Source organism: Chelmon rostratus, chromosome 10 (assembly GCF_017976325.1).
Source record: "Chelmon rostratus isolate fCheRos1 chromosome 10, fCheRos1.pri, whole genome shotgun sequence".
Taxonomy (NCBI): Eukaryota; Metazoa; Chordata; class Actinopteri; order Chaetodontiformes; family Chaetodontidae; genus Chelmon; species Chelmon rostratus.
In genome coordinates, this window is record NC_055667.1 from 22,210,982 (window position 1) to 22,233,158 (window position 22,177).

A 22,177-nucleotide genomic window follows, 5' to 3' on the forward strand; every position below is an offset into this window, starting at 1 on the left:
ATGCAAGCTTTCACAAACAAGCCTACAAGCAGGCAGACATGTGCAGAAACACACACGCACGCACGCATGCACACAGGTAGTTGGTATTCAGGGGCCTTACCTCAACCTATCAGATTACTCAGTGTAGATGTGCCCCGGAGAGCAGCACAAGCCCTTTTCTTGCACACGTTACAGGAGAAAATATCCCTCCCAGCATCAATCACACAGATGAAGAATGAGCTACTGTGTGTTATCTTTTCATTTTTCAGTCCACAGTGAATCTGTCTGAGTAGCAGATTCCGCTGAACTGCTTTGAAACGTGAGAGCATGAAGCAGCATGACAAGATGATTTGTGTACAGTAGCAACACCGGCTCAACCCAGGGGAGTGTAGTTTACACTGGGGAATCCATTTAGGCCTTTGCCACCCCATACATAACAAAGGCTTCACAGACAACCCTGAGACCACAAAGCAGCCCGAGGATGGCTTTGTTGTCCCAGCAATCTGTACTTAGTTTGTCACGATCAATATTGTAGGAACCAACCACATTATTAATTCATAGTCATAAAAACATGTTGTGCTCCAAGGGGGGCTGAATAAAGCTGCTTCAAAGAGGAGACAAACACCGGTGTTTCACATGGGATCATTTCATGGGGTATAACACGTTTCCATCATCAGTATTAATAGTATATGGCCATCCTAGACTGCATACCCTGGGTGCTGCTGGGCCTACAGCAGGACAGGTTTTTGCTGGTGGAATATTTATAGCTGTGCATTAAAAGTGGAATCAAGGGTTTAAGTGTACCGTTGCAACACTGCTGCCGTTCCTTTGTCTGGGCCTGTCCAAAAATGTCTTGCCCGGGGCTATTTGCAGTGCTACATTCAAAATGTCAGATATCACACGCTGCCGTCACATCAAAGATGGAATACATTAAAGAACAGCTGTATCTCAGCAGGTTTCGTTTGATTCAGCTCGTTCAAGAAGAACATGTTACAGCCAAGCGCATCAGAGAGGTGCCTTTTATGCAAATGAGTCCCACGTGGGCTTTGTTATTCACCGTTGTTACGGTTCGAGGCAGTCAAGTTAAGGCAAGACGTCTCATTTACGCACATCTGAAAGCTTAGACACTGAACTGTGTTATCAACTGTATTCACCCAGAGCCAAAATTAAGTCCAACAAGAGACAATACTCTGAACTACGCTGCCACCTTGTGGTTCTGTTATGCAGGAACTCCGGTTCAGTGAAGAACAAGCTCATTCTGCTGAAAATACTGATCTTTTTTTTCTTGTAGCATGTTGGTATTTATGTAAATCACAACAGACAGCAAGCTGAAACAACTGCCTATTTTATTAGGTCTGAGTCAAAAGGTGGACATTTACCTTTAAGCAAACAAAATCAACCAAAGCAACAAACAAGTATCTTTAAACTACAGTATCCTATAAAACACAGCACACAAAATATAACTTTCTGATCATGTTTATGAAAAAACTCCAGATTATTTGATAAATTTATCCATGGATTAAACACGTGTATTTCTCTCATCCAAAAGACAACGCTGAAATATTATTTACAGGTCATTGCTAAGAAAAGTAAGCAAATACAAATACTAATTTTGTTACAGTGCACCCCATAATGTTGCTGTGAATTTAACATTTACTGACACTGTGCACAGAAAAAGCCTTGTAAGTTAATGTAACTGTTCTGTCTTACATTTCATGCTCACAGGCATGCCATAATGTGGACATGTAGAAAAAAACAGTGTAATAAATACCAGCTTTCAAAAAGAAGAGAACGTAAAAACACATTACACGACAACAACTCTTGAGTGTTTCAGAAAGCAAGTTCAAATTAAGTTAAATCTAAAGAAAACATTGGTCAAACTATGTCAAACATTAGAGATGGTGGACAGATTGGTAACAGGGGTGGACGTTGGTGTGTAACAAGACAACAGAGATGAAGAAGGAGAAACACAGGTAGCATATTTAAACAAATTTTGTTCCTATTTACTACAGTAGAGTACACGTTTCCTTATACATAGCCAACACTAACCAGAGAGTGTAAATGTCTGAAAATCACTAATGATCTTTCAATAAAACTACCACCATGATCATCCCTGAGAACAAATTTTGGTTCAGTACTCGTTACTAGTAAAGGTACTGTCATGATATCAATTTAACTTGTGACACGCTCGGCGACATGTTTTGCCACGTCGATTCTAAAAACAGCCAAAACTTTGCCTTGAAATGACCACTAATAATGCCACTGAAGGTTTCTGCATCGTACGTCTGAAGAATTTGCAATGCTGAATTTCATGCCGTCAAGTAGCGGCGTTCGAAATCTCACCGACATGCGCGTAGGCTGCCGCGCGATGTTCCTCGTTAAATAGAAGAACGCGACTTGTATGAACTGACTGGCATAATATGCCTAAGAACCAGTTTAGAAAAAAACATTTTGCAAAAAAGTGAATCAGAGTGCATCAGAATACACAGTACAGACTGTATAAAACAGAGGGGAAAACATGCTGCCTTGGCTTTGTTATTATAGTTAACCCTGATTTTTAGATGTTTCTATGTATTTTAGGTATAAAACAACAAAAACTGATATTCTGTGCATAAAAACGACAATAAATTGCTCTGGTACTCGTCGCCAACCTAGGCATCCTCTCCATCGTCCACGTCTCTGGTCCCTCGATGACTCGCCCTCTTCATCGATATATCCCTCCTCCTCTTCTTCTTCTTCTTCACTTCTTTTCAGGCCTCCTCCTCTTCCTGCTCGCTGTCATCAGAGCCTACAGGACAAAAGTAAGACAGCTATGATTTCAGGGGATTCTTGCTGATAAGAAATATGACTGTAATTATACCCCAAGCTCTTTATTTAGAGTTCAAACAAAAAGCTCATTCAGATCTGTGAAATAAAAAGCAGCTCAATCAAAAAAAAAAAACAAGATGGACTGCCACCCTGCCGATTCCCAGCCCCCCCCCCCCCCCCCCCCCCCCCCCCCCCGACACTGACTGATTGCTGTGATAGTGGTGAATTTGCTGTTAACACTGCTGTTAAGAGTGGGGTCTTACCGTCAATCACAATTTCTCCACCATCATCCTTCTCCTCTGGGCTCTCATCTGAGGAGGAGATATTTCCTGTCTATTCAGTTTAGCCTGCATTACCCAGACAGTTATATAGCAGCTACAACACAAGCCAGTGAACTTGACGCTAACAAGCCCTTGGCCTCTTGTTCACAACATGAGCAACAGCACAGACCGTGGGTTCAAACACAGAATCGTTTTAAAACTGCTCAGATAAGCTTCCAAATGCAAATATATTTATTGAAAACTGAATTTAAGGTGTGTGCGTTACTTTTTAGAAACAACTGGTACCCCAACCAGCCATGTGCACCAGTGTGATTTTAACCATCTTTTTAAGTTCTACTTTAGCACTGACCAGCACTTGGTCCCCTCTCTTCCTCCTCTTCTTCTTCTTCTCCCTCTTCTTCTTCCTCCTCCTCCTCCACGTCCTCCTCCTCCTCTTCGTCCTCCCTACTGTGGCCGTGTTCAGCCTCACCAGCTTCCTCACCAGGCTCATCATCTGAGTCGGATATCACCACACACTCATCTCCATTACCGTTGTCAGCTGCCCTGGCCCCACTGCCACCACTGAAGAGAAGACATACACACATTTGTGTTAACAGCACGCAAACGCACGCACACACACATACACTCTCATTGTTTCGGTATGCATCCCACCTGGTCTTACAGGCAGGAAAAGAAGAAAAAAAAAATCAGGAAACTGTTAAATTTTACACATGAACTATAATTTCAAGGCCCTGGGGCTAAGAATATGTCTAGAATTTATAGGTTAATAAGTGGTTTGTCCACTGACTACACATTATACTGTTTGTGTCTGTGACTTATTGGAAACGTTGGTATTTTCCAACTTGACCTATTTTACCATGTTTTCGTGTCTGAGTCACTAACAGGAACAACAAAAGTGGTGCAGTACATAGTGAGAGCAGCTCGCAGCTATGAATCGGGCTGCAATGTAATTCTTTGGGTTAATTTGGCACCATCACTGTACGTCTACTAAGAGTTTGATTTATGGAAAAGGTCCCTGCAAAGGTGGACTTTTTTGTTCAATCAGAAACAGCCATTTATATTGCTCTGGTTCGACTTTATCTTGACCAAACTAGAGTCTGTGATTGTGGGAACAGTGGAGAGATGAACCAATATGGTTCCAGTGAGTTTTATTTAGTTTCTGTTGAGTTTGAATACACTGTGTTTTTAGATGATCTATGTGTCTGGTGGGTTTAAGGAGAGAGATATAGCAGCCGGTCCTTGTTAAGATCTATCTCTGTTGGGATCCTTTCCATTATGTTGACAGACACTTAGAATACCAATCTGAGCCTGTGAGTGACAAAAACAAGGACTTTTAGTGGACATACACTGGCGGTACGGAATTGCCCTGAAGGATTAGATTGCAGCCCATTTGGTGGCTGCAGTGCTCTCACTCAATACTGGACCAGTTTCAAAAAGTGTTGTCACAATTAGTCACGTAGACACAAAAACATGGGAAAATAGGGTCCAGGTTGAAAAATACAGAATATAGTTAAAGTTTTACCTGCCGTTCTCCCTCGGCTCCCAAAGTGGAGTGAGGTAGTATCTCAAAGGGTCTCTGTACAGGTCGTCCTTCAGTATCTAAACACCAGTACAGACAGATTTCAATACATTTCAATTCAATATGTCAGGATACATGTGCTCTCTAAAGTGTTATAATACACCACCCACAGCCCTGCTAATCTGAGACAATGGCAAAAAAGCCATGATTGTATTGCTTCAAGAATCACCTATTATTTCTGATGGCAAAAAGCTGAATGAGTGCATATCCCTGAATCATTGTAATTCATCATAGACTGGCAAGAACGTTGAATGAATGAGCAGGAAATTTAATTTTGTTAATCCATTCAGGCTTCCAGCACACACCAGGCACATAATGATTGCAATTAATGGTTGTCTTGTGGGATAAAATGTTACAAAATTACACTGAAAAACAGATGCAGGTTGGCAGCTCTGAATAAATATGAGCACAGTAGTGCACTTTTAAAAAATGGGTGACCCTTGTTAACAACTCAGGTTGGCAGACTTAATGTCATGCTCTGCTAGGTGATGTCTCTGTGCTATAATAATGAACCTTTGCAAGTATGAAGAGGCAATCAGCTGTACCTGTGCTACATCATCTTGTCCTGGGTTGCTATGGTCACTGAACCAGCTAAAGAAGGTCTGATAAACCCCACGTGACGACTTCCTGGGTTCGCTGTGGGCCGTCAGGTTCTGTCCACGATGCCACAGGATGGGGTTGGAGAATGACATGGGAGATCCTGAAACACGAGCAGCCAGGATTAGAAGGTGATCCAGAATTTAGGCAGCCTCAAAATATGATCAAGACTCGTCTTAAGATGTTATGTACAATCAGGTAATGCTCAGTCAGCTTGAGAGATGATGGTGGGACAAGGGAGGATGATGGCTAAACTATCATCCCTGATGGAGAACACCCCATGCTGCTTCAATGACAGACTGCTTCACCCGCAGTGTGTGCGAAGCAGAGATACCACAGGTCCTTCCTTCCTGCTGCTGTCAGAATTTTCAATCAACACTGCTCACAGCCAACCAAACACACCCAAACTGACAAATTCACTCATGTGCAATATCAGTGCGTGCTAAACTAGTCATTTTTTTCCATTTGCAATAATGTGAACTTGAAACATTTCCTTGTTTTTCTTATACAGTTTACATATATCTTGCTTTTTTTCCACTAATCCATCCCACTATTGCATTGTCCCCATTACTGCACATTTCCTCACCGTGGGATTAATTAAGGATTATCTTGTGTTAATTTACATAATGCGATCCATCAGCCCCGAATTTGAAATATTATGTGAAATATTATAAAACCAAATTTTTGTTGCAACTGTGCCACACTTACCTCTCTAACAGTTTTTGAGGCAATCATGTGTGGTGTTGTATGAAACTGCACTGTTTTGAAGGGTGTTGTACATTGTCTATATCCATATTTACGCACATAGAAGACACACCAATTACAACAGCATCACACTTCATTGTTGCATTGAGTGCACGGCTGCAGTGTTTGGTCTTTGTGGGTGTGAAGTTGACAAGTTCGTTGAAGTTTGTTGGGTTTTTTTCTGGCTATGTACTCGTTATTCTCAGCACTTTTTGGCAGTTACTCCAGAAAATGTGTTGCTATTTGTCGTTTTACTCCAAAATATGACTGACTGTACCCTGGTTGAAATGTAATGTTTCAGATGAGTTTACATGTGCATGACAAATTACAATACTGTGGTTATAGTATATAATTCATTATTAAATACTACTACTATTATCAGCTGGCTCAACAGTATACATGACTTTAAACCATAGTGCTATGATGCATTATATTGTAACACTGTGCATACATAATTATTGACATAATTTATGACAACTATGCCTTGACTTTATCACTACAAGCTTATTTTTACCTCCCATCCCGAGGTGCAGCTCCTTCATGATGATGTTGTTCTGGAAGTACGGGTTCCGTCTGAAGTGGAAACGGATCCTGTAGCCTAGTTTATTATTCTTGAAAGACTCGATCTGAAAAAGACATGAGGGAATGTCTAAATTTTGCTACTAGGCATACACGCCCAGAGCCAGACTTCATATGAACGCACCAACTCTTCTTACCTCAAGGTCAGTCATGTAACTAAGAGCATCTTCATCAGTCTCATCAATGTGAGCTGAGAGATGAGGATGGTTCAACAGCTGGCACATCAGAGTTAAGAAAAAACAAACGATCATATGCTTATTTCAATCACTCGAACACAACATAAGAATGGGGAAAGTGGGAAATGTTCCATTTCAAGGATACAGCTGTCACCCAGAAGCCAGGGATAGTTTTTGCAATGGAGCTGCGCTGATCCAGATGTGGGCGCCGCTGACGACTAATTTTCAGCTCCAGCCGTTGGTGAAGCCGGGCACTTTTCTTCTCAAGAGCTTCCAGTCTCATCTGCACCTGCGCCAAGAGGGCCACTGACTGCCTCATCTCCGGGGCCATCTTAACCGACACAATGGCACACTCGCCATCATCATTGTCCTCATTGTCTGATGGGAAAGAGGAGCTTGGAGTGGAGGATGACCCAGACATGGATTCATCGCCTTCATCTGCATCTGGCACATCATCTGCATCTTCTCTGTCAGTACTATGCACAGATGTGGAGCTATCTGCAGCAGCTGCCTGCGTTTTAGAGCCTGCTCTTGAGGACTGGTGGGCCCCACGTTGTTTGAATTTGCTCCCCTGTTTCACCTGTTTAGCCTTTTCAGATGAGCAAGGAGTCTCTTGACTGTCTTCCCCGTCTCCTCCTGTGAGACTGGCAAGTGCTTCAGCAGCTGCTATGGCTGCTGAGTCGGATTGGTCCACAGGAGCTGCGGGACGCAGCTTTGTTCCTACAGTTTTCTCTTCCTTTGAGTCAGCAGATCCCTGTGCATCTGAGGACTGTGTTTTTTCAGTATTGCTGGCATCGTGACGGTCTGCTTTGAAGTTGTTTGCAGGCTGCGCACTGGTGCCATCCGTGCGGTCTGAACCCTGATCCGCTTGCACAGCAGTTGGTTCCTTCTCTCTATCTTTAGTTTGGCCCTCGCTCCCAGAAATTTCTTTACTCGCGGCTTCACTGTTTTTGCAACTTCCAGAAGTAACCCCCGCTTCAGTTGGTGCGTCACTTACTTTGGTGGACTTGCTGGGAATCGTGCTGCTTTCATCGCGATCGGACGATAGACATCGTTTCCTCGGTGCAGAGTCAGCGGACTGCTGGCAGTCCGTCAGTTCACTCATGCTAGCTAGCTAGCCAAATACCTAGCAAGCTAGGTTGCCCGCGAGCTCAACTGAAACAAACTTAAATGCAATCGATTACACCACTGCGTTAGCTACTTAGACACAAGCTGTGATTTTGTAACTCCAATCCTAACGTAACCTACATTCTCAATGAGGCTAGAACAGGAAGGAGCTGTTGTATTTGTCCGCGGCCTTGCGGAACGTTAAAAAATTAGAAGGCTAATGCTAACTTTAGTTAGCTCACGTTACCCAGTTCGTGTGTCCTTGCAGTGATGGCTGCCGCACATTTCCACAAATAAAAGTCCAACAAGAAAAACTCGGTCCAGATAATCAAACCTCCCCGTGCTATACCGCCTTTATAGACAAACCGCGTTCTTTATTTTAGTTTATTTTGCATTATCCGTTAGCTTACTATCCGTGCACCGACGTGACAGAAAAACAATCCTCTGATTGGCTACGGCACGACGCGCTAAAACCTCCCCACCAATCATTCACAAGGGTGTGTTTATATGGTAATCTGTAACAGTGGCAAGTTCCTTAACTGCGCAGTGAGCAGGTGCAGCTGGCGGTTGTCGTGACACAATCTTAACGTCCATGAATGTAAAATGTCGTTTAGACGTTTAATATCTGACAGACTGCTTACATGACTTTTTCGCAACTCGTAGCTTCGTATGCGTGGGTTACCCGTTGAACAATATGTGAATAATGTGATATCAAAATGTAGGAAATGTGTAATTAATCGCACATATGGTTAAATACCTCAAATGTGAATGTAAACAAGGACTTGGGTTTGTCTGAATTCAGTGGAGGCGGAAGGCGTAAACAGTTTCCTGTGTGATCGTGATGGCAGCAAGAATGTGTTTATTCCCATCAGGGAAGGTTATTGGAGGTTATTGTGCGTCCCCATTAAAAAATGGGGGCGCACAATAACCTCCTAATGAGTTCGGCTGTTCATCTTTTATCTACTGGTTGAAATGGCTCTTCTTAGCTCCTTACAGTATGTAGTGTCAAGTCGTGAAGTACTTAAATGTTAAATGACACATTTTTGTAGTGCCATTAAATTAAATTGTGAAGCATTACTTCAGCACAGCAGTCGTTGGGCAGGGACACCAGGAAGGCATACAAATACATTTCTGGCAATAACATTAGGCCCTGTAAAATTGTGTCAATTATTATTTACTTAATAATTAGTAAACCTTATTACTTAATGCGTAAACCCGAGGCTGCATGAGTGGGATTACAAAACAATCACAGCAAATTGCATTAAAAACTAAATTATAGCCTTGCAGCAGGGATATTTGTTCTAACATATAAATGCTATATAAATGAGCAATTCAATTAATGACCTGTATGTTAATGATTTCCCCTTTGGGTCTTTTAACCATGATGATGAAATAGCCTGAATCCTTAAGTAATAATTTCCACATTTGAATATCCTGATGCATCAATTTAAAAATGTGCGATACCTTTGCATGACCGTCAGTTGGCCAATATGATTATTACTTAAACGTCCCGTTTCCAGTGATGGGCGTTTAGCCAGTCGGGACCAAACGCAACAAGGGGGAGTCGCAGGACTATACCAACCTAAAAGACAAATTTGGGACATGGAGAGCCCGATATGTCAGTGCTATAATTAGAAGCTGCTCCCTCCGCTGCAGCAGCCAAATTGCGCTGCATAGAGTCATGTAAACCAGGGGATACACCTATCACAAGGGCTGGCAGTAAAGACACGCTTTCCAAGGGTGACATTTAACGCAACACGCAGCTCTGCTCTGTGCGTAATGCAGGGACAGCGCTGGATCCACAGCGGCCACAGCTGCGCATATCTGTAGTATTTGGTAGTGGTTTTTGGAGACGCCATAACCTATGCAGCCACTCCGTGCAGCGCACAGCTTCCATGAGTGTACACTTCTGCAAAAATGTCTTTTTTAAGCATACCGAACCAAGAGGGCCTTTTTACCACGCGAACCGACAAGTCAGCCGAGGCGGCCGAGAGTAGGTCCCACTTAGACGACGGGGATAACAATGATGATGATGATGATGAAGACGATGACACCGAGGACGTCCGCCTCATCCCAAGATGCTCCCCGGTGCCCAGAAAGCGAGGCTCGTCCATCTACGACGAGACGGCTGAGTACATGCGGATCCACTTGGCGCTGTCCGCCGGAAAGAGAGTGTCATTCGCCGATACAACAGGTGGGGATCTGGTGGACGTGAAGGAATTCGTTGCCTTTGATTCGGACGAGGAAGAGGGTAGCGCAAGGTGGGAGGAAGAGGAAGCGAAGTATCGAAAGCCAGAGCGAGAACCGACCTATCATGTGCACCCGGAGTTTAACGCGCCCGCCGCCGGTGCCCTGCTGCAGGCTGTGCGCGCCAGCAAAGTGGAGGTTGAGCGCATTTGTCCGGTTGAGAATGAGCCACTTGCCTTCAGCGGGGCCATACGCGTCCTGAACATCTCCTTCCACAAAGCAGTTTATATCAGATCGACCATGGACAACTGGGCTACTTACTTTGATCACCCAGCAGAGTACGTCCAGGGATCCCACGATGGGGAGACTGATCAGTTCTCCTTCAAGCTGTCTTTCGCACCACCTTACATCACACACGGCTCTCGCATTGAGTTTGTCGTTCGCTATGAAACCTCTGATGGTGATTACTGGGCTAATAACTCCTCCATGAATTATGTGGTTACTCTGCACCTGTCCTATGAAGATGATTCAGCTCAGACAACCGTGGACATGCAGCAAACGAGAGGCATCCTGAAGCCTCCAAAAGCTTACAGGTAAACCTCCTGTTGCAGAACAGATCATTTGTGCAATATTTTGTCCACTGTCTGCCTGAGATTCCTTTGACCTCTGACCTCCACAAATTGAGACGTTCACCCTTATAATTACTGGTAAAACCTCAACCTGCTTAATGAAGTCCAAACTTCTAATCAAAGGGGAAATGATGCTCAAAGGTACAATAGATTGTGAATAATAGAACTTTCAACCCCAGGTGATCAATAAATAGCCGAACTTTGGCAGAGGTTCCATATGAGCCATCAAATCATAAGGAGACAGATGTAAACAAAGTCGCAAAAGCAGCAGACGTTGGGGTTGTGCAACAGCTGCAGAGCTTCAGTTGCCTGCTAATTAACTGAGGTTTTGTGTAATGTGGGCACTGTTATATTCACTTCTTCTGCCTGGAGACTGCATTCAGCATAAAAACTCAAGTCTAAAGCAAAGCAGGATGCTGATAACCACAATTTGCTACATAATGAGAGCACAAGAGAGAGGATCAAAGCTAACGTGTGCATAGAGATGTTTATGGCTGCGGTGGCTTCACTTGGCTCTGCAGTGAGAGATGGAAAGAGTTGTGGACAGAGTGCACGCCCCTCTCAGAGTATCAATCATCCAATGGTGTGTGTGAGGGCGATCAAAATAGGCAAAGGGCAGGTGTCGTTTTCAGGCCTGACGTTTCCCCGCATTAAAATTACCTCTGACCTTTTCTATCAGAGTCACACGGGAGCAGATTGGCGTCTTTCCCATGTGTAGGTGGAGACTGGCACACAAAACCCTTCTCTTCTTCCCTTACTCCATTAAAGTCAACTAATCCCAAGGGAGGACGATTTAAATGCCTGGTTTATTGTTACGTCAACATGAAAGAGTGCGATGAATCTGTGATGGAGACAGAAGACAGCAGGAAAGATCCCCCAAGCTTATGAGGAGCCATAAAAGGAGCAAACGGGGTATAAACTGATGTAGTTGTCATGTAGGTCTTCTCCGCTGCAGCTGTTTGGAAGTAGGAAAGGGCCAGATGGGTTGTCAGGGGTGGATGAGTCACTGATTGAAAAGGAGGAGTTTGGGGAGCAGAAACAGTAACGGCAACCCCGCCATAGCAACCATTATAGATTCATGAGGTGCTTTGAAGTTCACTGATAATTGGATTTTAACGCATTAACAAGGCAGCCAGTGGGAGGGAAGGTTACTATGAAACAAGTCTAGACACTAGAATGTATTACTGTATGTTAATATCAATTACATGTACAATAGGTTTGAACGAAGCCTACTGCTGGTTTAGCTTATATTTAACCGTGTATCCCGTCTGGTAAATATAGATATCACACTGTAATGCCATGTGGCTGATAGTGAACGCTGAGACCACAGCAGGAACAATGCTGTTTTTCCGTTTCAGTATCATCTGCCTTCATCGCCAAGTGGTTGCTGAGGTTTGCATCAGTCTTGATCTTTTTTTGCATCAAATCGCTGCTGAGTCAGTTCAGAGTTTTAGAACATGACTGGGGCCACTGGGTCTTATAGTGTACTGGGATCTACTCACACACCTGCCCGCAAAATCACACCTTTGTTTCTTGCTACAATTTCGCACTCAAGATCTCAGTTTTTCTTAGGGTTTGGACCCGTGCCAGAGCGCCATGGAGCAGAGGAAGGCATCTCGAATGAAACCTTCAAACGCATAATGAAGCTTTCTTTCTGCTTCTTTCAGAAATCAGCAGTCTGTGTTTCTAAAAATTACAAATATTTTCTCTTGCTTTTGTAATTATTGTTGAGGACACAGTGCTTGCCAGAGCCTGAAAACTTGTTCAAAGAGTTAACAGCGTGTGCAGAGCTCATTGATTGATGGCTTCACATCACCAGGCGTGCATAACACTAATAATTAAAATAAACTTTATTTGTATGGCACCCCTCATACAAGAAAGGCAGCTCAGAGTGCTTTACAGCAAACAAATCACACGCACCAAGTGCTTCACATAAAAAAGAAAATGAATTGTAAAACAAATAGAGGGTAAGACACACTTCATAATAATAGTAAAAATAAAGATGAACAAAGAATAAAGAGAATTCATAAGGTGGATAATAAAACCCACTGAATAGTAGTAATAGAAAAAAGCTAAAAATAGTGCATGAAATCAAGTAAAATACAACATTTTAAAAGAAGTGCCGCAGTGCATGAGCACAAAGTATCTTTGCCAGATCTCTGTCAGATTCGAAACCTGAGCAGCTGATATAAAACTGGAAGTGCATTAAGCACGAGGAGCATGAACAGCCTGCCAGGTTATCCCCACTCTATTTGTGCAGCTCCTGTCACATGCTCATCACACTTCTTGACCTTTATTTCGTTTGGCATCCTCTGCAGGACTCTTGGCGATGTTGCACCCTCCCTCTCCTTCAACGCAAGTGCCTCCTTATAGAAAACATGCCTGCTTCATTATTCTGCAGATGGTTTTAATCGTGGATCGTGGTTATATTCAATCGGCTCTCCCATCAGCTTATAAATATTTAGGATGTGATGTAAGCATGTATGAAAACACATATCATGGATGTTAGAAGGACATGGATATTTATGCCATTAGAAATATACAGATAAATACATTTAGCTGAAATAGCACAGTGTCTGTTTCATAAATACCGTCACCACTATCACACTTGATACATCAGCTTCTGCTGTCTTATATGATCCTTGCACTTTTCAGTGACCCCCCAGTCTACAACGCCCCTCCATGCAATTTTAACAAGCAGTCTGATGAGATGGGTCATCGTGGAGTCTTCTGCTTTTAAAACACTCTGCTTAGCTGGTTTAGCAGCTCACAAACAGAACTGTCCAAAATGCACAATACAGTACAAATAGATGCCCGGCCATGTCGATTAAAATGACTAATGCAGCCCATTAACAGCTGAACTGCATCAGCAAATATGAAACCTAATTATCCAGAGCAGGTGTTGATGATGGCGTATGATATTCTGCCATTTTGAGCGTGCCTTTTGTATACAGTCACTGTTATTTTAACAGTCAATCTCAGTCAATCTCTTTCTCTTCATACATCGCTGCTGCTTTTGTCAGCCGATTTAGGCGCTGCCTTTATAGGCAGGCCGAGATAAACACAAAGCTGCCTGAGTTATCTTGCTACAAAGCACACAAATGGACGTTTTCTTGTCTTGCTGTCCATCTTCCTCTGCAAACTGCGTATATCCAAATCTTTTTTTGGGTGGCAGCATTTTTTCACCTTTAGACAGCAGCGGGAAACAGGAGAGAGAGAGGAGGGGTATGACATGCATTAAAGGTCGCCGCCTGTAATCGAACCAGCAACGTTGCAAAGGCCACATGACCGCGTGGCATGTACAGTAACCATTCAGCTACCAAGGTGCTCCAGCATACCTAAATCTGTTTATTTCAAAGGTCTCACCCACTGCATCTGCCCACATTTTTCAACCAGTATGACACTGGATGAACATGTCTCCTGTCTGTATAGTTATTCTTAGGCCTCATGCTTTTGCATTAAGTGTTGTTTCTAGGCCTTTTCTGTGTGTCTGAAGTGTAAAATCATGCAGAAATTTGCTGTGTGTTTTAAAGAGTGCATGACTGTACGAATATTTTGTCTTGTTTTTACATTGCCTTATGACCCAAATGTCTCTCTTCTCTTTCAGTATGAATGATGCTTTTGATTCAGAGGATGAGCAGGAAAAGGAAGAAGGTACCCTATGAATGCTATTGTCACTATTTACACATCGATCCACTGTCTGAGAAAAAAGGCATAAATGACACATTAATATGACAGATAATTACATATGGTGATGCTGCATTGGATGTAGGATGGATCAGTTTGCTCAAAGCGAGTGAACTCTGCTAGTATCGCACTTGCATGAAACTGGGGCACTCACAGGAGACAGATTAAAAAAACAAACGAAAAAAAAAAATGATGCAGCCGAGTCCCAGATGTCCTGACTTTAAAGTCTAGCTTCCTGAGTAACTTTGCACATTCAGCTTTAATATGCACTGTGAGAGCTCGACCATATCTTAATTGTAATCGAGTACAGTCATTTCTATATCTCTATGTCTCTAAGTATGAGTGCAGCTTCAACAATGCAGGATCCTACATTTCCCATATTGCAACTGAGCAGCGTCCCTACATGTCCTAAGACTGAAAGATGTGCAAAAAAAAAATAGAAAAGAGTGACGCAACCTGAATTTTTATATACTGCAGATAAAAAACGTCGATTAAATAGGTGTTTTGCTTTTTCTCTATTCAGACTAATCAGACTAATTATCTATTTTACATCCTCAGAAGAAGCAGGGACCTCCAAGTCAGGACTTGTCAGGCCTACAGCTGTGTGCCCAGTCATCATACAGCCGGAGATTGATGTAGAGGTAAGGGTGACTTAAGAAGAATGAGAATGAAAGGAACAGCTTTTAATGGAACACATTGTTAACCAGCAGGAGGCCTCATCAGGGTTTTATCTTTATAAACTTTCTGTGACCTGCAAAAGTCAGAATAGTCCATCACATTTACTGACTCGCCAACAGAGGACACACATTTAGCAAATTACTTGTTTGGATTATGTTCAAATTATCTTGATTTGCATGCAGTTGTTGACACATTCATTTAACAGATAAGGGCTTTATCCCTTTATGCGAGTCGTGTGTCCAATAAAACATAACAAACGTTTCCGTTCAACTTTTAAAGCTTATCATCAATGGCTTGGTTGTTTATGTTGTTCACAGCTCATTGAAGCTTCAGCAACAACTTAGGTAACGTCTCGCTTCTCACCGCTGTAGCACGAGGACTGGATGCTGTTTCTCTTGTCAGCCTCTTGTATTCGTATCATGATGCATGATGTTCATGTTTGTGCACCTTCTGATTTTGTCCTCGTTTATTCAGAATTCATGTCTTTTTCAGTTTTAAGTGATTCAGAACACTAAAATTCATTCAGACCATGTGGAATCATGTCCAATACCCTTAACACTGTTGTTGCGGTGTTTACATTGAATTATTTGTACTGAAATGTTGCCAAAACTAATTTTAGACCATGCATAGTGTTGCACAATCACTGCGAGCCCGGTGTTATCTTAAAGGAGCAGTCCGACATTCTGGGATTGATACCACCCTTATATCTGTCTACTGGATATGACGCAAAGCAGAAGACACAGCTAGCCTGGGCACCTCTGCAGCTCACTAATTATAGCTCACTTGTTTAATATGTACAAAAACCAAAGTTTACACCTCCTAGAGTCTTCTCTTTCAGCCCTTATGCTAAGCTAAACTAGCCATCTCCCCTTTGATGAACAGCCGCGGGAGTGGTATCGGTCTTCTCGGCTAACTCTGGGCAAGAAGATGCTGCTGGAAGAACTGTTGAGCTGCTTAAAGCTAGGATTACCAGGGCACGTACAGTAGCATTTTGCTAAGCTAAAGTTGATTTTGGAACAGTTCCACACGCAAAAAACAAAAAAGAAATGTATATTTCTGGAGAAATGGAAGGTCGGCATCACGCTGATTAAGCTACCTTACGCTGCCTGGAATAACAGAATAACACGATAACATGTGATCTGGTATTAATGTTTTACTTAAACCACCAATACATCTGTTAGGCATGTGCAGTACTCATCCAGCTCATCTTAATGTTGGTTTTACATCATTACATGCATGATGTTTCCCTTTTGTTGAGCATCAGAATTAAAAGCGAACCAGTCGACTACTCAGCTCTAAATATTTTCCTTAGTCCAGGATCCAATTCAGGGGTATTCAAGGGTTGAACATTTAAACTTTATTGTTCATGTCAAATTCGTTCTCCAAGTTTTGCATAATAATTTTCAAGTTAAACGTTGTCAGTTTAATTGCCAGGATCCACTGTTTTAATCACTTCACTGTTTTAATCACTTCACTGTTTTAATCACTTGCTGAGCATTCAATTGTGTGCAAAAGTTTGGTCTTTTTCCTCATTTTGTGGCGCTTTTAAGCCATTTTCTTAATAGATGAGATTGACACAAAGTAGTCTATGGAGATGAGCTGAAAGCTTGAAAGGTATTTCGTGTAAATTTATGAAGCATAATGATTCCAGTAATAAAAACTGCAGCATACAAAATTCTGTATGTACTTTTACTCAGTGCTGTAATTCCGTGTTGTTGTGCCCTGAAAAAGGAGACCAGGTCGCAGCTGGATTTGCTTCGATCAGCAGGAAACATGAGAGTAACATAATGTGAAGTATTAACATATTCATCTATAGCTAACACATGCTCTGTCTTAGCCCGGCTCTTATTTGTGTTTCGTGCCTCTCGCTCGTGCACTTGTTCCTGTGGGTGCCATCTTTTGTTATCAGTCGTTTGGTTTTATATTGTTGTGATTTCATCTCGATTTGACCTTGGATGCTTGTCACAGCAGCCTCACAGCAGGCAAAGCCCTTTTCTACATTGTTAGGTGTTTTCCTTTTTGAATAAAATCAAGTGAAAATGAAAGTAAGGCTCCTTTTGGAACGGCATCAGTTCCACTTCCTGCCGTTCAAAGGAAAAACAACCACCCCCCATTTCAGCATGTGAGAATATGTGCACTGGGTAAACTTGAGGATAAAATAATTAAGAAAAGTCCCATTGATCTGTTTTTCTTCTCCCTTGGATGCTCTTGTGTTGTGTCGAGTATCTGTTAAAGCATCAGAAAGTACGTTTCTGGCAATAATTTTTGATAAAAGATGTCCATCCCATCATACTGCTCCTGTTCTGTTTGCATTTCCTCACATTTACAATGTCAGCATGGGTTCCATCTCACAGAAAAGCATTAGTATGCAGTAAAATGCTTTTCCTCTCTCTGGATGCATTGTAAATGTGGAATACAAATCTTCCTCCTTTGTCTTTATGCTCTCCTAGCTATCACCGTTGTCTCACTGTTTTACTTCAACAGATTCACCCATCTGCTCCCTCTGTCCCACCCAACCAAGAGCTTCCATCTGTTGATAGCACGCTGTCCGCTCACACTGTATCCCCAGGTGAACAATTGCCTTGTATGTCATCCGAAACCACACTTCAAACTAATTCATCCTTTGTACTCCGTGCCAGCGACTCAATCCAGCCGAGTAAGTCACAGCCTTTACCCAGACTCCACTGTGAATTAGGCGACCAAACGTCAGAGCAGCCCATAGACATTAGTCCCTCCGCACTGCGGCCTGCTTCAGCTCCTTCTCCACAGCGAGAGTCGAGGCCGAGATCAGACAGCTCCCAGGCCGGCGGAGAGGAAATCCCTCCCTCAGAGGCCTCACACGTGCATCTTCCAACCGCAGAGACGAATCTGCGGGCAGCAACAGGAGAGGACGGATCGACCGGCAGCCCAGCCGGTCGTCCTTGCCTTGAACCGCCTGCTGAGTGTGTCTCAGCTCCCTGTGTGACTCAGGGCTTTGAGCGAGAGGCTGCAGTGGGATTGAGTGAACTTGCTGCAGGATTATCAGAAGGTTCCACCAGGTCTGCGGCGCATCAGGAAGGCAGTACGCCCGCGCTCTTCTCTCCTGTGGCAGAGAGTCAGGCATCTCCGGGAGCACAAGGTGAAGCTCCGCCATCACCTGAACTCACAGAGAGCCCCTCAAAGAGTACAGGTGTCGCCGAGATGAGCCGAAACTTAGCTCCTCAGTCTCTCCCGGCCTGGGAAGAGAAGGAAGATGCTCCCCGGATTTCCCCTGACACATTATTAGAGAATCTACCAAACGCGTCGTCAGAGGTTTCCGAGCTCCAGTCTGAGCGTGACGTGAACAGGAATCTGATGCCATCCGTCGTCTTTCTGAGCGGCGTCGTCTCCCTCTCCATAGTGTTGCAGGAACCCAGCGCCCTCTTCCTCATTGGACTTCTTTTGGTCTTGCACCGTTTATGATCATGCCATTCTGATGTGTTGTCAAGTTAAGTGCCTTTTTGTGACTCCAAAATAAGCCAACAAGTTTTTTTTTGAAGATAGATTCACATTTTCATCCAATGAAAGACACTATTTCCATGCAAAGTTCAATTCAAGGAGAAAGTAATTGTAAATATACAAATACTGGCGATATTTTAATGCATTCTGTCCAATAAGTGTTAAGTAATAGAACAGTGGTCAATTATTATCCCATTTCTCCAGCAGCATTGTGATCACTCTAATGCTGAAGCGCAGTATTAGAGTAATTAGTATATTATCAGAGATGTTTCGTAAGTGGTCTGTTATTACTTTTTTTCTTGTCAAGTGGAGATGTGTGTATGTGGTGTTATATTCTGATTTATTCATTATCAGCACTATAATGCACTTGTATTTTTATTGTTGTTGTCCCTGTAGCTGAGGTTGTTGTCTAACCACACTGCCATGACTTTAACTTTTGTGAATTCCATGTGTTATTATGTCTTTAATGAAGGACAAAGAAACATTACCGTAGTGGGACGCTAAAGAGAATTGTTACAGATGGTATTTTGTTTACAAAATGTAAAAGCAGGAAATGGTTGTGTGAAGTATTTTTGCCTTAATGCCTAAAAACACAAAAACCTGATGGCCTGTAGTGAACATCAGTTTGCTGCTTGAGGGACAAAACAAGTAGGAAGTAGAAAATGCTCTTTATCATTCGAGAGCACCAGCCTCGTCAACGTCTCCTCACTATTGCACATGAGTCTTCCTGTTGATCCTCGCTTGCAAACCCACATCGTTGTTGTTGCACAACACAAAATTTTACAGCACAACTGTGCTAGCCTCACAGACAGACCGAAGCACTGAAGTGATGTTTGAAGTGATGAAAGTTTTTGCAGTGTTTTGCCATTAAACGCGGTCTTGCACCCTGTGCCGCTACGCCTCTTTGTGCATTTTTGTTCCCTTTTTAATCACCCTGCAGAAGCCACGTGTGCATGACGGTTTCATGCACAGTAATGACACTGCAGTGCAGAGCAGAAAATTTAGGAGAGAGACTGACTGACACGCCACAAAAATAACATCAGAGCCTTTAGCGCCTCTGTCTCTGGAGCGCATTCAGCTTTGCTTGAAGTGGAAATACACAGACAGCAACCTGAGCTGCAGACAGAAGCCAAAGGTCATGCATTGCACTGAAGTCGTGGTGTCATGCTGTAGAGAGCACACTGGCTATTGTAAGCTGAGATCAGTGTTTGAAGGCTGACAATTCTCAGGAAACCTCCTCAGATGCTACATGATGAGATGTCACAGACTATATCTCACCCTGGGAGCCTTTCTACATTTATATAAATTACTTTGGTGTCTTCCTGCTGAACCGATCTGCTGCATCTTCTGTTAACTTTACTAGCTTCAGACGTCCTTGGATGTGAGGTATCCTTTGGATTATGTGGATTAAGTTTTTGGCCTTAAAATTATTAATCAGAGCACAGTTGTGCTTCACAGACTTGTGCAGGGAAAAGAGTGGGAGTGATTAATTTGTGTGATGGTCACATAGCTCGAGTGAGGAATGTATTAAAAATTTAAGCAGACTTAAAACTGACCCAAGGAGGATAATCAGTGTGAATTCCACCACAGACGTTCACTTTGAAATAATGAATGCCTTTTTAAGCAACACCCCACTGAAAGCTGTGTAAAGCAGTGATTTCAAAAGAGCTTGTGTGAGTGTTGTGACATTATTACCAAACAGCAGTTTCAGGGGGTATTTTCTCACTCTTTCTTTCTTACCCAGTGTGATATCACTCTGAGGGGAAGTTTAGCTTGTTCGAGTGGAGCTATTTCATCACAAGAAACTGTCGGAACAGCGAGGAGTACCAGCTTTTACTTGAATAACATCTTTGACAGCCAAACCACCCCCCAAGACAAGACAAATCTAGTTTCCCATAATACTCCTCCTTCAACATGTCATTGTGCTCAAAAAGAATTAGCACCCATGGTCTGTGGATGTTTACCGGCTTTATCTGGTCCATCACAGCCATCATTTATCCCATTTATCTGACTGCTGAGAACATTTGTTTCAGTCCACATTTTGTCCATTTGTCCACTCCTCAAAATTTTACACACACTTAAGTTAATTTTAGAATCAGAATTGGCTCCACTGGCCAAGTATGTGTGCACATACAAGGGATTTGACTCCGGTTTAAGCACTGCACTCAGTGTCCTTGCAGAGGAAAAAAAGGACATCCAGCAACAAGGACAAAAGACAAAAACAACCCTGAAAGACTGAACAATAAATTGAGAAGGGCAAGAATATTAAATTAACAATATATACAACAAATTATGAGGCAATAAACAATGCATACAATTACAATGTATAAATTTACAATGTGCAGGTATTTATGTTGGCAGTGACAGTGAGTGGTGAACGTACATGAAAACTTCCCACTTTTACTGATGAATAAAGCTTTAAAAACATTATATTTGTCCTCTTAAAAGAAATGCAGAACATCTTTTCAGCATTTGCTTTTAAACCAAAAGTAAATGTCGGCCTACGGCTCATCAGACAAGCGCATCTTATCAGCGGTAATCAGCTTATAGAGCACATATGTTCACTGTAATTCACTGTAGCTCTTTCTCAAATGCTTGTTTTTGGACTTAAATCCAAAAGGTAGTGTTGTTGACTGTTACTATCAGAGGGCTCATGCTTTCTGTTTGTGCAGTACACTTTTTGGGGATCCTCTTGGCGTCACTGGGTGTCTGAGCTCATTTCAATTGAACTTTTACTTGTATCGGACCATCTCATACAAAAGCAGTTCAAAGTGCTTTACATACTCTGAGTGTTTAGAGCGTGAGGATGAATCAGTCGGTTAGATTATGAGTTTTGTAAAAAAAAAAAAAAATGTCCACCTGCAGGGGACAAGATAAAACTGTGTCAATCCTGAAGAAAAATTGTATAGGCCAAATGCTTGGTACACATAATGAAATGGCTGTATGCTTCATATAATAATGCATACATAATAATTAAAAAAGATGTCTGCAGCTAAATGTCAGCATGCTAGCATGCTGCTGTTTAATAGACCATCTTAGTTTAGTTGCTGTAAGCTCACATTTGCACCAAAAATATGAAATACAGGTCAAACTGATAAAAATGTCATGTTTCAGACTTTCAGACAACAGCAACATTATTATATTTGCAGATGACATTGGACCAATAAGCAGCAGTGATGAGAGAGCCTATAGGAGGAAACTGGACGATGTAACCATATGGTGCCATGATCGCCACCTCCCTCTCAACGTCAATAACACAACAAAATCATTGTTCACATAGAAAGATCAGCGGAAATCATATTTCCGTCAATGGATCATCTGTTGAAGTTGCAGACAGTTTTAGATGTCTTGGTTTACGCATCACAGACGCCCTCACATATGGTCTCTCAACGCCAACTGCATCCTCAAGAAGGCACAGCAGAGGCTGTAATTTCTGAGGCGTCTCGAAAGTTTTGGCACCAGCGCCAAAACTCTTGTGTGAACTCTTATCGCAGCACCACCGAGAACGCCCCGACAGGCTGCACCACAGTGTGGTTTGGCAACCTGGCTGCTCAGGACGGCAGACGGCTTCAAAGAGCTGTAAAGACAGCAGCAGCAATCGCTGGCATGAAACTACCACAACTTCATAACGTTTGCACGACGTGCTGCTAAAGGAAAGCCCAGAACATC

At 42.7% G+C, this 22,177-nt stretch overlaps 2 protein-coding genes across 3 annotated transcripts; one reads left to right on the forward strand and one right to left on the reverse strand.

The window, feature by feature from the left end:
- Positions 1 to 1,308: 1,308 nt before the first annotated feature.
- Positions 1,309 to 8,674, reverse strand: tspy (testis specific protein Y-linked). 2 transcript variants are annotated; one of them, XM_041946671.1, is made up of 8 exons: positions 6,889 to 8,674; positions 6,705 to 6,782; positions 6,503 to 6,614; positions 5,193 to 5,347; positions 4,591 to 4,667; positions 3,418 to 3,629; positions 3,051 to 3,098; positions 1,309 to 2,767 (listed from the first exon to the last, which is right to left on the reverse strand). In XM_041946671.1, exons 1-8 carry the CDS (start codon positions 7,846 to 7,848, stop codon positions 2,730 to 2,732), a joined length of 1,680 nt encoding a protein of 559 aa, XP_041802605.1. In that variant the 5' UTR covers positions 7,849 to 8,674; the 3' UTR covers positions 1,309 to 2,729. The 2 variants fall into 2 exon arrangements, with proteins under 2 accessions (XP_041802605.1, XP_041802606.1); XM_041946672.1 differs by lacking the exon at positions 3,051 to 3,098 and having other exon boundaries at positions 6,889 to 8,671.
- Positions 8,675 to 9,579: 905 nt separating this feature from the next.
- Positions 9,580 to 19,368, forward strand: si:ch211-167b20.8 (protein phosphatase 1 regulatory subunit 3A). Its single transcript, XM_041946444.1, has 4 exons — positions 9,580 to 10,630; positions 14,274 to 14,320; positions 14,912 to 14,994; positions 17,516 to 19,368. The coding sequence occupies exons 1-4, from the start codon at positions 9,768 to 9,770 to the stop codon at positions 18,470 to 18,472; spliced, it is 1,950 nt and encodes a 649-aa protein (XP_041802378.1). The 5' UTR covers positions 9,580 to 9,767; the 3' UTR covers positions 18,473 to 19,368.
- The last annotated feature ends 2,809 nt before the right edge of the window (positions 19,369 to 22,177 follow it).

Excerpts from the sequence above, each read along its gene's own strand:
- si:ch211-167b20.8 (XM_041946444.1), top strand. The coding sequence starts at position 9,768 with ATGTCTTTTTTAAGCATACCGAACCAAGAGGGCCTTTTTACCACGCGA. Across the intron at positions 14,321-14,911 it reads TGAGCAGGAAAAGGAAGAAG|AAGAAGCAGGGACCTCCAAG; the intron begins GTACCCTATGAA and ends TTACATCCTCAG. Across the intron at positions 14,995-17,515 it reads AGCCGGAGATTGATGTAGAG|ATTCACCCATCTGCTCCCTC; the intron begins GTAAGGGTGACT and ends TTACTTCAACAG.
- tspy (XM_041946671.1), bottom strand. The coding sequence starts at position 7,848 with ATGAGTGAACTGACGGACTGCCAGCAGTCCGCTGACTCTGCACCGAGG. Across the intron at positions 5,348-6,502 it reads GCTGCACCTCGGGATGGGAG|GATCTCCCATGTCATTCTCC; the intron begins GTAAAAATAAGC and ends CTCGTGTTTCAG. Across the intron at positions 3,099-3,417 it reads AGAGAGGGGACCAAGTGCTG|ATGAGAGCCCAGAGGAGAAG; the intron begins GTCAGTGCTAAA and ends TCTCCTCCTCAG.